Genomic DNA, 17047 nt, shown 5'->3' on the forward strand with positions numbered 1-17047 from the left:
CAAAAACCCCCAAACCCACCCTGCGCAGCCTGTAACTGTGCTTTTTCTCTAAAACAGAGCCGCTACGTGCCGAGCACTGTTGGTACCTGAAGATTTTGCTTAGGTGTCGTTACTGGAGCTTAAATGAAAATAAAATAAATAAAAAAAAAGATGCTCAGCTGAAAATTGCTCACGTCTCTGAACGTATAAGTTCGGTGAAGTTTTAAAAAAAGCCTGAAGCAACCGGAGATAAGCTGCTTCTTTGCAAGTGGCAAAGGAAAAGCTCATCCAAATGGGCAAATTTGTTTGAATACCGAGAATCCGTACCTCCTTCCCAACCCAAGGCACGCACATGCAGCCCTGTGATAAGGACTTGGTCGTACTCGAGAGGCACCTAAAGAGAACCCCATAAAATTCTCATGTGTGAGCTTCTGGTAGTAGTTTGAAAATGCTACCGGGGACAACCCTCGCCCACTCATTTATTAAAACATTCCCTACCACGCACTAAAAATGTTTAAAAATGCAACTGGCTTTTTACGATTTGTAGGCATGATGCTCAATGATCAATCTTACTTGTTTTCCTGTCACACTGTGTATGACTGAGAGCCAGGCAAAAGCATCTGTGAGATGGCTCCTGTATTGCTAATATTAATGGGAGTTTTGTCTCCTGTTCCAGTGACAGCCTTTCCATACACAGAGCAAACCAGCGCTAATGGGAAAAGTGTATTCCACGTGAAGGATAACATCGTAACTAAATATTGTATTTTAGTATTACTTCTAAAAATCTGGAGAAATCTGACCTAGTTCCTGCCAGACCAAGAAGTCCCACAATTATCCTGGAGAAGTATGGGAAAGATAGTTTATAATGGAGCGTTTCTTTCCTATATTTATTACATTTGTACTGGTTGCTCCCAAAAGTATCTTGATCATATGCTAAATATGGCACAAAATTGTACATTTGTTACATGGCACCTTTCCTCCAGGCTCTACCCGCTGGTTTACAAAGGAGCATGGGGAAAGCAAGGCACGGAGGTCAGCGGCGCTTGCGAGGTGATAATGAATGATGAGTAGATGGGGGACACAACTGGCAGTCAGAAGCCCTGGTGCCGCCATGACTTGTTATGACCAAGCTTCCTCTGGCAAAACTGACTGCACTCTATTAACCCAATTTAGACAACTGGGAAGCTAGTACTTTTTAAAGTTACAGCTTCAGGAATTTGGATATTAACTTTTTTTTTTTTTTTTAAAGCATAATGTTTGCTTTTACTATTACATTTTCCTTCTGCTCTCTTTGACAGATCTACAAGAAGAAAGAGTAACAGCTGTTTAGCGGCTGAATGAAATTTATGGAACAAACAACCTTAAAAAACATATTCTTGCCCTCCCATTTTAATCCAGCATTCATTACAAAATTATATTAAAAATTTATATAAAGTTGTCTCTGCTGCCTATTGAAATGCATCTGTTACACTTTAGTGACTATAATGTTCTACTTTTTCTTGGAAACTTATAAAAGAATCAAGACTGTTTAAAAAAAGTAAAAAATTCAGATTTAATCTTGTTTTACCTAAACAGTTAGAGAACTTGTAGGGAAATGTTCATCAGATGTGAACACCAAACTCGCTTGTGACTCAGGATGCTCCATAAATAGAACACATACTGATGGCATATTTCAGCAGATGCAAATCATCTCCCTTTTCCATTATGCCATGTCAAAGAGTCACGCCAAGATTTTTCACTTTTTGCAGGACTTTCCTGCTTGCCCTTTTAAAGGAGAAATCAAGAACCCATGCTTGTGCGATCTTTAATTCTAGATTAAGTACAGGTAAAGACTAAATAAAAAGAGTAAGGAGTTAATTCTAGGTGGCTAGAAACATTGAGGGATTTTTAGTCAGGCTGTTCAAAACCAGTTTTGTTTTTCCCTTTTCTTTCCAATACGTTATTTTAATGAGAACTTCACCTTGGTCATCTGAAAAGATTCAAGTACTCCACCCTCTTCAGTTAGCATCTTGCTCATAAGAATATTCGTTCTGAACTTTCCCGCAGATTCCTTCAACAAAACCAGGGAAGATAATGACACTGCTGAAAAAAACCCCCTTCAGACTTGAGAAAAAAGTAACAATCATAAGGAGAGAAACACCCACTTGGAATATTAAAGGAATGTTTGCAGGCCATATTTAGCACAGGTTAATCTTTATGCTATAGGAAGTAACAGCATCCTTCTGCATATTTCAAAGTGTGCAACTATTTAATATGTTAAATGCTAAGTAGCATTTTTTCTGCCACTTTAAATACATTAATTGTTTCCTTCTTTGAAAGTGGCAATTCCAATAGATAATCCAATGAAATGTAGCAGCCTAGGTCTCACTTTTAAACTACTGGGACGTCTGTGTTGCCACAGGACACAGCCACTGCATTATTCCAGTTTGCTGAGGTGCTGATAGCAATCTAACCAACCTAACACAGCTCAACATCCGTCCATTTACCTGCTTCTCAGCTGCAGCAGAAGTAACTGCAGGGCAGACATAACCCATCCGATTATTAAAAGCAGCTTTGCTAAGACCATCTCTTCACTCTGACTTCACTGTTCTGATATTTGACAAATGTGTTATATATCTTTTTTCCTCTTAACTAAAAGATCACCTGCAAGCTCGGACTCATTTGTGAGTGGGAAGGCCCGAGTACTTGTTAAAGCCTTTGGAACAATTTTCTTCTATTAAGAAGACACAGGAGTACCAATATGTACTTTGATAGTTTGTTTTCATTAGTATAATTACAATACATTCCGGACAGTTACAAAATCTGGGGAATCACGTTTTCTCCATAATTTCTATCGCACGCTTTTCCTACGATCTTAGCAAGGACATCCAGTACAGCAACCCTTCTTTTGTTTAAGCAGCTTTTAGTTCTGCTTTGTGCCTCAGGCTTTGATGTCCACCTTGAATGCTGGTTCAGCTGCTTAGTTAAAAGCCTGCAGCTAGTCTCTCTCATGTTACACCAATTCAGTAGAGGACATTTCCAGTTTAGAAAAGGTATATATGCAAAAATGATTTCTGGGTCACTTACACTAAATGGTATTGCTCTATCTCTAAAGTCAAATCCTGCTCTAGATCAGAAGGAATTCCAATTAAGTCAGTCAAGTATTTAAACTTTCAATTTAGGAGAATTTGGCTCTGCATAGACTGATAGCATCGTTCAAAGATAGCAGTTTTCTCAAACAAAAAATACTGTCCTTACTATGAGCCACCTGGCATTCTCAAATACAAGAAACATTCTCCTGCATAGCACTGTTAAAATGTAAAAAACATCAGCTACTGAACCTAAAAACATTTTCAACCCACTTTCGATAAACTTTAAGTACATTGTACTTGGCTGCTTCAAAACACCTCCTTGCATCAGCAGGTGTGGCTACCTCTAGTTTCTACATACAGGCCACTGAGCTACATGATCTTGCATGTAGGAGCCGAACGATATGTTGCTCATTTCTAGGAAGTCAGTCCAGCAACATTCTGGTCCAGAAAAATGCATAACCTACCTCTTCCACCCCGGGGCCAAGTGATATGGCTCTGACCATAGGAGCATACTGCAAACTAGCAAAGCATTTAAATACTTGGCAAAAGTGTTGAAAGGCACATAGCTTGTCCTTAGCAGTATTTCCCTGTTCCACTTGTGGTGCCAATTGAACCAGTGTTAGGACCTAACTTGAAATAAAAAAATAGTAAGAAAGTGGAAGCCTGCCAGGAAAAAAAAAAAATAGGTTGCCCCCTTTTTTTTTTTACCTTTAAGATTTTACTATTGCATGTTTTCCTCTACCTTTCCAGTGAAAACTAAGGAAGCTATGGATGCATGTTAACCATACGTATGGACTTACTACTACTGTAATACCAAATGGTAGAGCTGCTGTAAACTGTTGCAAGTACTAAAAGCAATGCTTATAGTGGTCTGTACATCATTTGCAAATATTTACTTTGAAAAGAGATTAGTGTAGTTCTTAGTTTTCTCAGCATTGCTTAGAAACGCTAAAAAACTACAAGAGCTAACTGCTACTCTACACCAGATCAATATACCCCAACAGATATTTAGGAATATATGCCATTATATTTAAAAATACCAAGTTCCTCTAAGCTGGTAAACCTAGAAGATTTTACATAGAGTTAGAGATAAAATATTAAAAATTCTTGTTTCAACTCCACACACTTGACATCTGAATAGGAGTGATGTAATCATACTATTTATTCCATCAGTGAGACAAAAATGTTGCATGGAACTAAATTTCTGAGATTTTAAATAGAAAGTCATTTAACTCGTATATACACAAATTGTTCTTTCCACAGATATTTACATGGCAATTATGTTAGAGGAGAACCACTATGACTAAGTCTCTACAAGTATAGCATCCTTTCTGAGCTATTCTCTCTGCTGAAAGAATTCACAGAAGCTTTGAAGTAAAATCTAGACAATTAAAGTTACCTATATTTCACAGTAGGTAAAGAAGCCATTAAATGATATTTCAGCATAAGGTTTCTGGAAACAGCTACACAGTAGAGTTTTACATCCACCCCTCTTTCCAGCACTCATGGTGAAACTAAATCTCTTCTTAATTTACAAGAGAGATAACCGCATATGTAAAGATGTACGTGTATAATTATAGTTCATCCTCCTCGATAGAGGCTGGTCAGTCGTTCTAGTTCTTTGCAGTTGTCCATGGACATGGAGTCTGCTTTCTTTCGGAGACGGTCATCTCGATATACTTTTGCTGCATAAAGTAAGTCTGTTTCTTTAAGGAAAAAAGAGAAAAGATTTTTCAGGTTAAAAACTGAATACTTTGCACGTGATGCATTCCTTCTCAGAGCTGTACAAAACACCTCAGGTTTAATCCTTGCCCTTTTTAAATTCTGCCTATTCTAACTATCCACAGATGCCACCTAAACAGCACGTCTGCAGCTTCCCTTTGCTGGATTTTCACAAGTGTTTCATCTTTTTGAGCAGGGAAAGTGGTAACAGCCTTCCAGCACCCTCATATTTCATACAGCAGTACCTGATTTAAAAAAAAAAAAACAACAAAAAAAAACACAACCAAAAAAATCCCTTACTACTTCTGTCAGACCTCATTAAACAGTACAAATATAGGCCACACTCCGTGATCTTGCGTATTATTGACAGATCTAGCATCTTGTCTCTGCCCAAAAAATCTGTTCTGAATGTTAAGACCATTACTTCAACTGATGCTGCTTCAGACTGCCAGTGTTCAGAGGTATTAATAAAAGAGCTCTCTGTATTATGCTGGTGTTCAATAGCTTGACATTGCTGAGCATTTTAATTCTATAAAATCTTTTTCATCCCTTCAACTCAAAATGGATTAGCAAGGCATTCTTAAATGTCAATCAATGCTGAAAAGATTTTAACTGTCAAGGAGACCCAACACACAACAGGTATTTTAAACCCGTAAAACCACAAAATCAGCTATTTCTCTAGATAGAGAAAATCTATTAGGGGCCGCTTACTCAAAATCCATTTGGGTAGTTTTCACAACCTGATGAATTGCAAATAGCAAACAACGTGACAGTCACCACCTTCAGGTTATTTTTCTTCCTTACACTAGGGTCAGATGTTTCTGCAGTCATCACATTTTTCCCAGTAATATGTACATAGAGAAGCGTGGGCCTCTTTGCATTGTCCAGGAGTCTGTTCATGCTTAAAAAAGTACGCATGTCAAGAATAAATGCTGAAAAATGGGAAAGGTATTCTTTCTCCTCTTTCCCTCCCCAGGTGGAAATTGCATATCAACTAAGCCTTTTCAAAGATATTTGGACAGTAAATATATTACAGGAGACGCAAATATAACACGCCAGTAAATGCAAGTGTACCGACTAGGTCAATAAAAGCAAACTATCCTTCCAGATCTACACTCTGCTGAAAAAACGTTCAAATAATACATCCTCTTTTTACTGTGCTGGATTATGTCTTGTCTTTAATTTTTTGTTAACAGCCACCTCTCATTTTTGTAAACTATTTTATTATAAGATTACCAATCATTCATCTAGCCACCACTTGGAGATGAAAAATTAGGTATGCATTTCATGAAGAGTAGACACAAACATTTCAAGACGATCAAAGGCCAATCTAGTTGAAAAAATACAAGAGTTTTTGATATTTGCTTATGAATTATACCCCAAAGTTCTCTGATGATTTCCTGTGTTCAAAAAACATGGAAAAATTATTCTGACCAAATCTAGTAGTCTGGGCAATAATCTGAAAGTTTTCCTCCAAAGCACTGGTGTTTCTCTTGCTTACATGTGACCCACCCAGCACAGTTTTCTGCCCACAGGTCTTTCCTGTGGGCCATTTGTAAAACTGTAGAGATTTACTTGTGCATAAGCAATGTGTACTCACGAGTAAGGAGCATAAAGCCTCCAGGAAGCACTGGGCCTGCTATGCATAGGCAATGCAGTTTGTATTTGTATACATACAGGCCAACTGTAATGAATGCGTGCAGTCCTGTTCAGGCATTTGACTAGCTGTGATGCTGGGCTGTCTTCTACAACTGGGAGAAACTAAGGGGCCATCTCAGCTGAAAGGTTTGGCATCACTGGACTGCAGAGAGTAAAGTTGTGCGGGAATACACGATTTCACTCAGAGAACAGCATTCTGTTTGCTTCTGGTCAGTTTACTGACAGTTCATAAATGAATTATTTATCCAGTAAGCTATTACTGAAGTTTATCAGCTGAAAAGTTGAAACCATCCGATTTCAACACTGATGTTATTTTAGCAGCACCGTTCTCACAGAGCATGAAAGGCTCACAAAATGGCCACAGATAATAGAATAACAGGTTAAAATTGACGATGATTTGGAGATGGCTGATGCTATTCAGTATTCTTATGCTTTAACACTGAATTCCAGTCTTCTGAAAGAAAATAGCTCCTTGTATAATATTAAATTAGATTGGAAAAATAGATGGTAAACTAAAAAACCGCCTGTTTTTAAGGTCTGATATAGCTAGGGTACCAAGTCCAGGAAGAAAAATTATTCAGCATTGGCAAAAGATTAAGCCCTAATTTACAGTTCATGATGTTTCAGAGGACATGATGCGTGTCCTTGGTCGCCTGGAAAAGCAGTGTTTGTATGTACTGTGGTCCGAGGCAGATTATTTTTTTCCTTCCTCGGAAACACCCATGTAAGCTTTTGTTTTAGTTATTTATTTATATAAAAGCACCTAGGGAAATGGGATACTACCATGAGAAAATAATGTGGAAGAGATTAGAATTCTTAGCTTTCATCCTTAATTTAGAGCAATTTCTTTCTCATTATCAATTCACTGTAGTCTTTAATTTTCTGAGAAATGGTCACAGATAATAGAGTAGCAGGTTAAAATTGCTGATGATTTGCAGATCGTTGATTAGATCACTGAGTAAAACACAGAATTTAAGTGACACCGGGCACACTTTTAGAAGTGAGAAACAGTAGGGAACCTTACACTTGCTTTCTCATTCAGATACCTTAATAATACAAGCACTTCATTCTTGCCTCAGGCAATCTTTTTTTATAGTAATGCATGCTTTCAGGAAATTACACATATTACCAAACTTACTTTGTTGCCTCTCCTTCCAACAGTTATTACGAATGTTGGACACATAATCCTCTTCCACACTCTTTTCCACTTTCTGTAATGACACTCCTTTGTATTCATTTCTAAAGTCCTTGTTGACATAATAAACGACACCCAAGTTTTCTGTCTGCATTTTTATGGTTTGCCCTGTACTTCTGCAAAAAAGGAGGGGCGGGGGGAGAGAGACTAGATATTTATTTAATTATTTTTTTTTACACCACAAATACACTTTTAAAACCATTGCTATTACAGAAGAACAGCACATTACCGAATTTGCCATTCAAGACAAGTCATGAAAAGAACGGCTGTATAATCTGCCAGAGAACAAAATTACTACATTTACCTGAACACTAAACTTCTGTCGCTTAACCCTTGGTCTTGAAAAAAACCCACTTTAGTAAGAAACTTTTTTCATACCTCTTTAGGCAAATATGAGCTTTGGTAATAGGAAATTACATTCAAACTCAACAGAAAGAAAAACAGGTCACTATTCTGTAGCAACCCAGTGCAGGCATCTCCATTCTAAAGTGTTTTCTGCCAGCCCTGACAAATCCATTTTCCTGCTGGCATTCTGCAGATTAAAAATCAAAGATTGTGCACAAACATTTTGGCAGAGAAGTGTTTATAAGCATCCCAACAGCTTAGTTGCAGAAGGGAAAAACATCACACTCTGGAAATAAAGAACTCTGAAAAATAAGAGAGTAGAAAAGAAACCTTTCTGTTGTGGGGCTGAGAGCTCTGCAAGGAACTAAGGACCTTTAAAATGGTTGTGGCGAGTGGGCTCAGTCTGCTAGCTAGTTGCATGCTTGATTGATGTTATTGATTTGTCTCAAGGAAAAAAGGTTTATATATCGTACTGTATGAAACAGGTAAGTTTCACTAGTAGAATTCTTTGCAAGTAAATGGAAGATAAGCTATTTTGCCATCACCTAGAATGAAGCAAAGACTAGACAATTTCCCCAGCCCTCATCTAGTTCAAAACTTAAATGAGGATGATAAAATTGCTTTCAAGCACTTCACTTGCTACAAGCACAGCTGACCCCTAAAAGAATAATGAGCCTTGGAGGTGCAAACACCTTTGCAACATGCTACATTGCATGGACCCACTGCCTTGTATTAGAAGACCTCCTAAACACCAGGTATTGCTGACCTCTTTTCTCCATTACATTCTCACAGCATGTTCTTAGTACCTAACTTTCAAGTTTTGTTCTGCTTCGTCTATACCTGCTCTCCCTTTCCTCACTATGGGAAATCAAGGACCAACTAATGGAAGGCTCTCTAAAATTCTTCTAAGTGGGAGAGGGTGATTACAATATCCTCCCCTCTTTTCCAAGCTAATGTAATTGAACATTACTTACGATCTTGAGTATAAGGCATAAGGAGGGTTAGATACCATCAGCTGGCTCAACAGGGAGACAAGGATCAACACAATAATAGGCATCAGCTGAATGAACATAGAGAAACCTCCCTAAGGAACAAAACAGATTCAGGTATTTTATAAAACAGCATCAAGTAAACAGGTAAGTTTGACATGATTTAATCCTAAGTGTGACTTTCTGCTTTAACCACCAAAAGCTGCTAGAAAAACTCTAACTACAAACCTGCAAACACTGTGGTGTTATCTTAACTTTGCAATGCATACACAATATTCACAGAGTGCTCAAGCTGCAAGAGTTCATGTGTTAACATGTAGCCACAAGCAATTACCAAATGAATAGTTGGATTCAGTTACATTGTATGCCTTGATTTGGTCTCATCTATACAGTGATATGTAATTATACAGGACTATATATAGTTCATATAGATGAATATCGAGCCTTAAGTTCAATTCTTAGCTCAGCCCAAATAAATTTTTAAATGTAGACAAGGATTAGTGACCAGAATTAGTGGCATATTTAGGCTAATACTACCAGTCACTAGTAAGATAGTGACATACAACAATAGGTTTACAAAACCAGGCTGTTATCTTCTCAAATGTGCACGTCTATCTACCAATCAGTAAGACTACCACCTGCCAAAGTTTTAAAATACATAACTGGCAGGTACAAATCCTCCTCTACAGTACAGAGCTCCTGTGCAATCACATCACTGAAAGCAAGTACCAGCAAACTTCACAATTCATAGTTTAAAGTCAATGGTGCTTAAACATACATCACCCCTCTCTTCCTCCCTCTCATGTCCACTCTGACGGTGCTGATTAGGATGACTGTAGCCAGCACGACCATTAGAAAATGAATGTACACCACCTAAGAAAAGAAATATCCACATTTAAATTGTGTAAAAAAAACTATTTAGAGGTCAATACAGAAGCAGCAACATAAAGCATTTAACATTACTGCACAATGACATGTAAAATAACTCAACTTTAAGATACCTTACAATTTCAAAATTGTTTAAAATAAGTATTTTAAGCTCTAAGACAACTGATTTTTTATTTCATGTACTGCAGAATCATAACAGTAACCCCAAAGAACTGAACTCACATTTTTGGGGTTTAGCAACACTTTGGGGGAAAAGTAAACTGTGATGCAGATTAAAGAGTTGGGGTCAGAGGCAGGTTGGAGTAATTTTACTGTTTTATAATGTCACAAACTCTAATGCCACTCTGGGCTGTACCACTGTATCCTGATGATTATACTGATGTATACAAATACCTGTTGGAAAGGCCCCTCCAAAAAACATGTTGAATAGATCCTCTGGAGTCATATCTGCCTCACAACCTCTATGGAAGTTGAATCTACCGTTGCTAGGGTGACTGCATGTTTGCTCTTCACTGCCTGTAAGGTCATACTGCTTTCGTTTTTCTGGATTACTCAGCACAGCATATGCATTTCCGATTTCTGAAGCAAGGAATAAAAGACAACTCCCATAAATGAAAGATAAGAGCTATTCCAGCATGAAAATTGCAATTTCAAAGTCAAGAATAGACAGCGAATTATGTCCTTTACTGCATGTTACAAATCAACCATAGTAAAACAATGTTCAGAAACATCTCTACTTTTCTTAGCATAGCTTCCACATAGCTTCCACCAACACTATTCAAAGGCCTTTTATCCTGTTGAACTAGGCAGAAGGCAGTAGAGCTTTGTTTCTTTTTCTAGGGGAACACCTACACCTGTGGAAATGTTCTCTCTCACTGCAATTGCAAAAAAAGCCTCAAGCATTACAGTGAAAGCTTTGAAGCTGGGTAATTGCAAAGTTCAGTTTGCTCTAGCAGCCTAGCTTAAAAACATCATAGACTCAATAGGTTTTCTTCAGTTTCATGTGATAAGTGGTGACTTCTTCGAATGCATCAACTTTATTGCCTACAAGAGTGTGAATGTATTTTTCTATACGCTTCTCAAGATATTTTATGGATTCCATTAATAACACAAAGTTTTGCATGACGTAACATTAAGGGTACAACATGTGTATATGACAGGAACACCTCTGTTCCTAAGGTAGTCAATACGACCTCAATGTTTGGAGTGCCTGGCCTGGATGCTTGTCCCTGTTCACGCCACATTATCACAAATGAACAACTTCACTTTTAACAGTAGGAAGGGAAAAACTGAGTTAGGTGAGTATGGAAAGAATCAGTGTGAAAAACCACAAGCTCTGCTGACTTACAAGCTTTAACCCTAGTTGCTGTGCACAGACATACAACTTTTGCAGACTGAAGGAAAATTCCTGTTGGCACTTGATGAACAATCTTTACTGAGCCATATCTTCATTAACCCTTTCTACTTTCCCTTATTCTCTCTCCTCCAGGCCTCTCCAACAAAAAGCTGCTTTTGCAGCCAACCAACACGAGGCACAGGGATTATGTTTTTCAGTGTCGAAAAGCCATCAGTCATCAAAAGTTCATGAAAGGTGCAACACTATAACCTCAACACAGGCAAATAAGGCTATGGCTTTGCATAATTAAAGTTTTCAACACTATCCAATCTAAAAAAAAAATAATGAGTCTTAGCTATGTGCCTTTTAAAATGCCCTTAGAAACAATCATTAGTAATTCCTTTAAGTGGAGGAGAAAACCCAAAGAAATGAAGCCTGGTAATTTGCAATGAGAGCATGATATACACTACTGACACCAAATATAGCTACAAGGTTTCTCTGTTACTCAGCATGAGGATAGAACTGGCAGTAAAAAGTTAGATTTTCCCAACAATAAAGAATTTAGGGAGACATAAATCAGGTAACTACACAAAGTGAAGACACCATACTGTCACAGTATGGTCAGCAATCTTTTTTGACTATTTGTTTGCTTTTGATTATTTGATGCTAATCCACAACAGATTTCATTAAAATATAATTTTCTTCAAATAAAGGACATAAAAAAATGAAAAAAACTGCTCAAAAGTTTCAAGGAAAGATTTTTGATGAAGTTGGTAAGAGAGATTCCAGGAGACTAAAAGTGATTATATTTGCACAAACTTTGTAATCTAAAATATAACCTCAGGGAGACTGCTCAATACAACAGAAGAGTAGTACTACGTAGCTCGAGACCTAAGAAAAGTACCTTGCCTAACACGAAACTCAATTCTGTTTTCTAATGTGACCTTTCCTTAAAATAAAGCATTAGTATGAAATAATAGCTATTATTCTGAAACTCCTTTTCTCAGCTGGATGTTAGAAACTCATCAGACACCTTTAAAGGCAAACTAAATCATAAATTTACTCAGCCATACAAAAAGATCACAATCATTTCAATGCAAGAAAAATGCTAATGTTATTAAATAATTTTTAGTCAACAAGATTCCCCTACAAAATTTTCTGTTCGTTTACTCATCTAGTTAAGAACCAGAAAGTGAAATTAAGATGAAGAAAGCAAACCTGTACAAAGTGCTAATGTTAAATAAAAGATTAAATAATAAGAAACTGATTTCTAACATTTTAAAGATTATTTAAAATACTATTAACAAAGAAGAATTATTTTATTCATAGGGCTGGAGACAATTTTATAAGAATAATATCTTTTTTAGATAAAGCCATCACATAGATGTATTAAAATAATCATGAGCAATCAACTTTCCTGCTATGTTCTAGCTACTTTTCATCTGGAATTGTTAATATACTATTATAACTACCTCTTTAAGTCTGTATCGGAAGTCTTGCTCAGGACTTTTTTTTTTTTCTCTTTTTTTTCCCCTCCCCTAATTTAAGAGTTTTACCCAATTGATTTTTTTCAAATGTCTGCATGTAAACTTCACACAGGAAAAAAAAAAAAAAGTACCACAATCAGATTGTTTATTTATGCATGATCATTTCTTACAGGTTCACATTTTCCTTCATCTGTGTCTGAGATGAAGGTGTAGTTTTCTTTAAAAAGCTTTTCCTCAACAATTTCCCTTGTGCAGGGCTAAGCTTGGCAGCCTTAAATCAGGTCAAGTCAGATTGTAAATTTTACCTAAGAAATAGTTAAAGGCAACTATTAATAAGGCCATGGTTGAACCCAAGTGTTTTTGTGTGCAAGAAGTAGTAAAACTACACACATACAAGGAATTCTAAGGAAAAGGTAACTTAGCATGGCATGTGATTCAGTAAAAACTGCATTTTCTTATCTAGTATTACTCTGTTTTTTTCAAGCTCAAGTACAGTAAAGATTCAAAATAGTAAGATTCAATTGACTACATTAAGTCAACAACAGTAAAAAAGTGCAATTGGGTTTCACAGATCAAGTATTCGCTCCCTGTACCTGAAAATTACAGTGAATCCTCTGAAACTGAACCCTCCTGCAAAAGTCCACGTTATTTATCTATACTTATAGGTATATGTTAAGATAATAAAGGTCAAATATTTCTTTGGATAAAAATGTCTGTTTAATATTAGCTACAAAACACTACATTGACAATTTTGTAAAAAGACAAGTGATCAATGCAGATGAATTTCTTTTAATCTGACAAAGCTTAATCACCAAAGAAATTTTAAATTTTATTTAAATAACAAAATTTAATATTTTATAAATACTAAAAATAATATTTTATTTAAATAATAATAAATTTAAAATTTTACTTTTAAAAGCCTCTGTTGCTCCAGGTGCATGGTTTTTGTCTGGGTGGAACTTCAAAGCAAGTTTTCTATAAGCCTTCTTTAGGTCTTCTTCACCTGCATCCTTTGACACCCCAAGGACTTCATAATAATTTTTACATTTCTTTATACTGCAAAAAAATACGAAGTAAAATGTTGTAAATAAAAAGATGTAAAAGCAGTATGTTAGAACACAGCTGCACAAGATAATACATTGCACTGATGCAATACATTACATCTCTCACTTTCAATATAAAATATTTTTAAAAATCCACTCTAGAAACAAAGAATGGCATTTTTTATAATAAACTCACTATTGAGCACAATAAATTATTGTACTCAAAATTACTTACTACAGACATTTATTTTACTACTTCTACTGTAGAACTACTACAGTTGTAAGAAAAGGTTTCAGTTTGCAATTACTGTAGCATTTCCTCACTCTCAATTATATGAATATTGCTGTTAATAATGCATAAAATGAAGATTCCAAATTTACTTCGCAGAGCTATTGGGTAGGAAGGCCTGTTTTGACTGTCAACAGCAAATGCACTTTGGTATACATGATACGAAACAAAACAATACCTCCCTTTCTCCAAACAAAAGTCAAGTCATAACACCATTCGAGCATTCACTTTTCAGGGAAATAAGGCATATTAGAATACCTCTGCTGCTGGGAATGCACCTGGATCTTAATAAACTTTCTGTAAGTGTTTATATAAATTCAAAGAAACAACAACAGCTCCAGAAATTACAGATTCAACTCATCTCATATGTTCAAGGAAGCATTTTTTAAAACTCTGAAAACTTGGAAATATTCTTCCTGTAGGCTATCTCACCCAGACAGGAAAAGCAAAATCTGGTAATGATGTAATTATTTGGTATGCTTTACAATAACCAGAAGAAAGAAAGAGCAGTTACAGGGGACAGAGAGAACATTAATTCTATGTGGGCAGGAAGAACTGACCAAACCTATAAATACACCTTAAAATAAAAAAACAAGTTACTTGGGTAAGAATTCAGAAACTTAGAAAAATAAGGCCGAATCACAAACTTGCACTGCAGATATGAGGCACACTGACATTTGGTGCATACCACAAGAAAAGGGCTGGTCTGAGCAAGAAATAGAAATTACACCCATAAATATTTTAAAAGCTCTGTGTGAGTCTCTTCACACAGCTGTAACTGTGCCCACATTCCCTTAAATGCACAGACTTCTACGTAAATACGGGTTTCGTGTTGCCAAGACCATACACAGGGTGGCCAAGTGGAAAAACAAGGGGGTAAGCAAGCCTTTTCCATTTTCATGAAAGAAGAATGGGTACCCTGTAATTAAGGGAATGCTAGCATCAGAAGTACAACCACACCGTTGTGTGTGGTCCTTCATAGTTCACAGATTGATCAAATCAAGTTTCATTTGAGGGATCCCTTTTCCGGTGTTCAGATAACATGAGCTTTTGTGGAAGTCTTGGTGTAATGCTCACAAAAGCACTGAATTGAATGTATGCAGGCAGCTGCCAACACAAACATCCTATGAAATAAATATAGCTCATTATAGTGAAGTAACATTTAATAAGCTCCAGTTAGGAAGCTGATAAAGCTAACTAAAAAGAACACAGTGAATCCATCATCAAGAAAGAATGGGAAGAAAATACATAAATTATACTCTAAGTACTGCCAACTTTTGTTTGTTAATTTGTACAACAAGAAAAAGTTTTGGTAGTGTACAGATCCCTTCATCCTTAGTCTTAAGACCTGGATTACTTATGAACTATATCAAGAACAGATAGCTTTATTTAAAAGTGTAACAGTATCAGCTCAAGCTTTTATTTCAAGAAATTGCTATCTCAGCATCCAATCTAAGTTCTTCTCTTCAATAATTCAGTATCTGAATTATCTGTTTGTGGACCAGACTCTTCAGAACTTTGGTTGATATAAAATTAGGTAGTGAGTCATCAATGTTTAGCAAAGTTGTTATTTTATTAGCATTAAAACTGTAGCGTTAAACATTTGTTCAAGTGATTTTAAGTGCTGTGCATCCTCAACAACTTTTCCCCCCAACAGCATATGGTCATTTCTAATGGAAGTAACAAACATGAAAAAAAAAACGTGAGAGTTTACTTGTTTGCAGACCTGATATGCAATTATTTCTCAACTCTAGGATGCAGAGAGGAGAAAAATGGAAAAAAAAGAACACAAGAAATGCCAACCTGTTCTTCTAACTCCCAAAAACTCACCAGAGAGTTTCCTCCCATTCACAACCAGTCAAAGACCAACAGTGGGCAAGCCTCATGGGAAAGGTGGGAATGGTGGGTGTCAATCAGAAGACATTCAGGTCAGCACGTGACCCACCAGCTTCCGACACCACAATCTGCTTAGAGTCAGTGCATCAAACCAGAGCTACCTCCTGATGAGAAAGTGCAGGGAGAAACCTGCCTTGTGGGTCATACATAGCACTTGCCCTCCAAAGGGATGAAGGCAATCGCCCTCCATGCAACAGCTATCCTGAACCTAGTCCACAAATCAGCTGTTGTTATTTATCAAGAAACTAGTGTTCAGCCAAGGTATAACACATTTTTGTTTTCTCTTAGCAAGTCTTTGCTAGTGATTGCTTTGTTAAACAAAAAAATTTCTACAAATACACAAGCATCTCTATTCCAACATTCCTGATTTTCTATGAAGCTATGATTTAATATTTCAAGCACATCTCCTATCAAATCACCCTCATACCCTGACCTGCTACCCCAGGCTAAATGGCCAGTGTCAAACAAAGAAGCCTTTGTGGATCTGTGACAGCCACCCCTGACTTCTATTCTCCCTTGCGTGTTGTCAGGATGGGCACGCTCACAGCAACACCACCTGCAACAGACCTGTAACCAATCCTCCAGATCATTTACATTGACCTCCTTTCTACTGCAAAGGATCAATGCTGAGATACATAACCCCCTGCACGCTGTTTAGCTCGTTGTTGTCTTCAGATCTCAACCAAGTCAGTGCTAGCTCTTACAAACCTCAGCAGCAAACATAAGCTGCAAGTACTCTGCTGGATAGCCTGAGGAGCACTGCTGCATGTGACTTCATGGTGAATCATGTGGAATACGCGTATATATATATATGGCAATTTTGCAGAGTTTAGCAGGACTTTGGATTAAGCAGATAAAGCTTTAAAGCTAAAATACATTAAATGATTGTACAAATGCACAGGGGCCAAAAAACTGTACCTAAGCCTGGAATTCTCAGCAGTGACCTTGTGCTATGTAGCCCTTGCTACACCCTGCCATTAGAGAACAGTTTTATACCATTGCTTTGCCACTTCAAGGCAAAAAGCATCTGGACTGTAAGTAGCTAGCATGTAGTTAATGCAAAGTTTCCTACAGGGAGGGAGTTAGTGACTTCTGCCACGAGGTCCCTTACTGAGCACAATTCAGGGCAATCATTACAGGGTAACAGC

At 37.0% G+C, this 17047-nt stretch overlaps 2 protein-coding genes across 11 annotated transcripts in view; both read right to left on the reverse strand.

Annotated features, from left to right (window-relative positions):
• Positions 1–2513, reverse strand: part of LAMTOR3 (late endosomal/lysosomal adaptor, MAPK and MTOR activator 3) — a 7868-nt gene extending 5355 nt beyond the window's left edge. The window contains exon 1 of the mRNA XM_010561042.1: positions 2466–2513. Coding sequence (XP_010559344.1) covers positions 2466–2513 — 48 coding nt within the window. The remainder of the gene's footprint in view (positions 1–2465) is intronic.
• Positions 2514–2811: 298 nt separating this feature from the next.
• DNAJB14 (DnaJ (Hsp40) homolog, subfamily B, member 14) overlaps positions 2812–17047 on the reverse strand; it is a 28353-nt gene continuing 14117 nt past the window's right edge. For 6 of the 10 annotated variants that reach the window (XM_010586187.1, XM_010586192.1, XM_010586193.1 and 3 more), the window contains 6 exons: positions 13582–13727; positions 10242–10427; positions 9739–9833; positions 8946–9055; positions 7570–7742; positions 3761–4756 (listed from right to left, as the gene is read on the reverse strand). In XM_010586187.1, the coding sequence (XP_010584489.1) occupies positions 4632–4756; positions 7570–7742; positions 8946–9055; positions 9739–9833; positions 10242–10427; positions 13582–13727 (835 nt within the window). In that variant the 3' untranslated portion in view covers positions 3761–4631. The other 4 variants (XR_775541.1, XM_010586188.1, XM_010586189.1 and 1 more) reach the window with 4 other exon arrangements.

The sequence above is a fragment of the Haliaeetus leucocephalus genome, unplaced genomic scaffold (assembly GCF_000737465.1).
Source record: "Haliaeetus leucocephalus isolate CR32 unplaced genomic scaffold, Haliaeetus_leucocephalus-4.0 Scaffold140, whole genome shotgun sequence".
Taxonomy (NCBI): Eukaryota; Metazoa; Chordata; class Aves; order Accipitriformes; family Accipitridae; genus Haliaeetus; species Haliaeetus leucocephalus.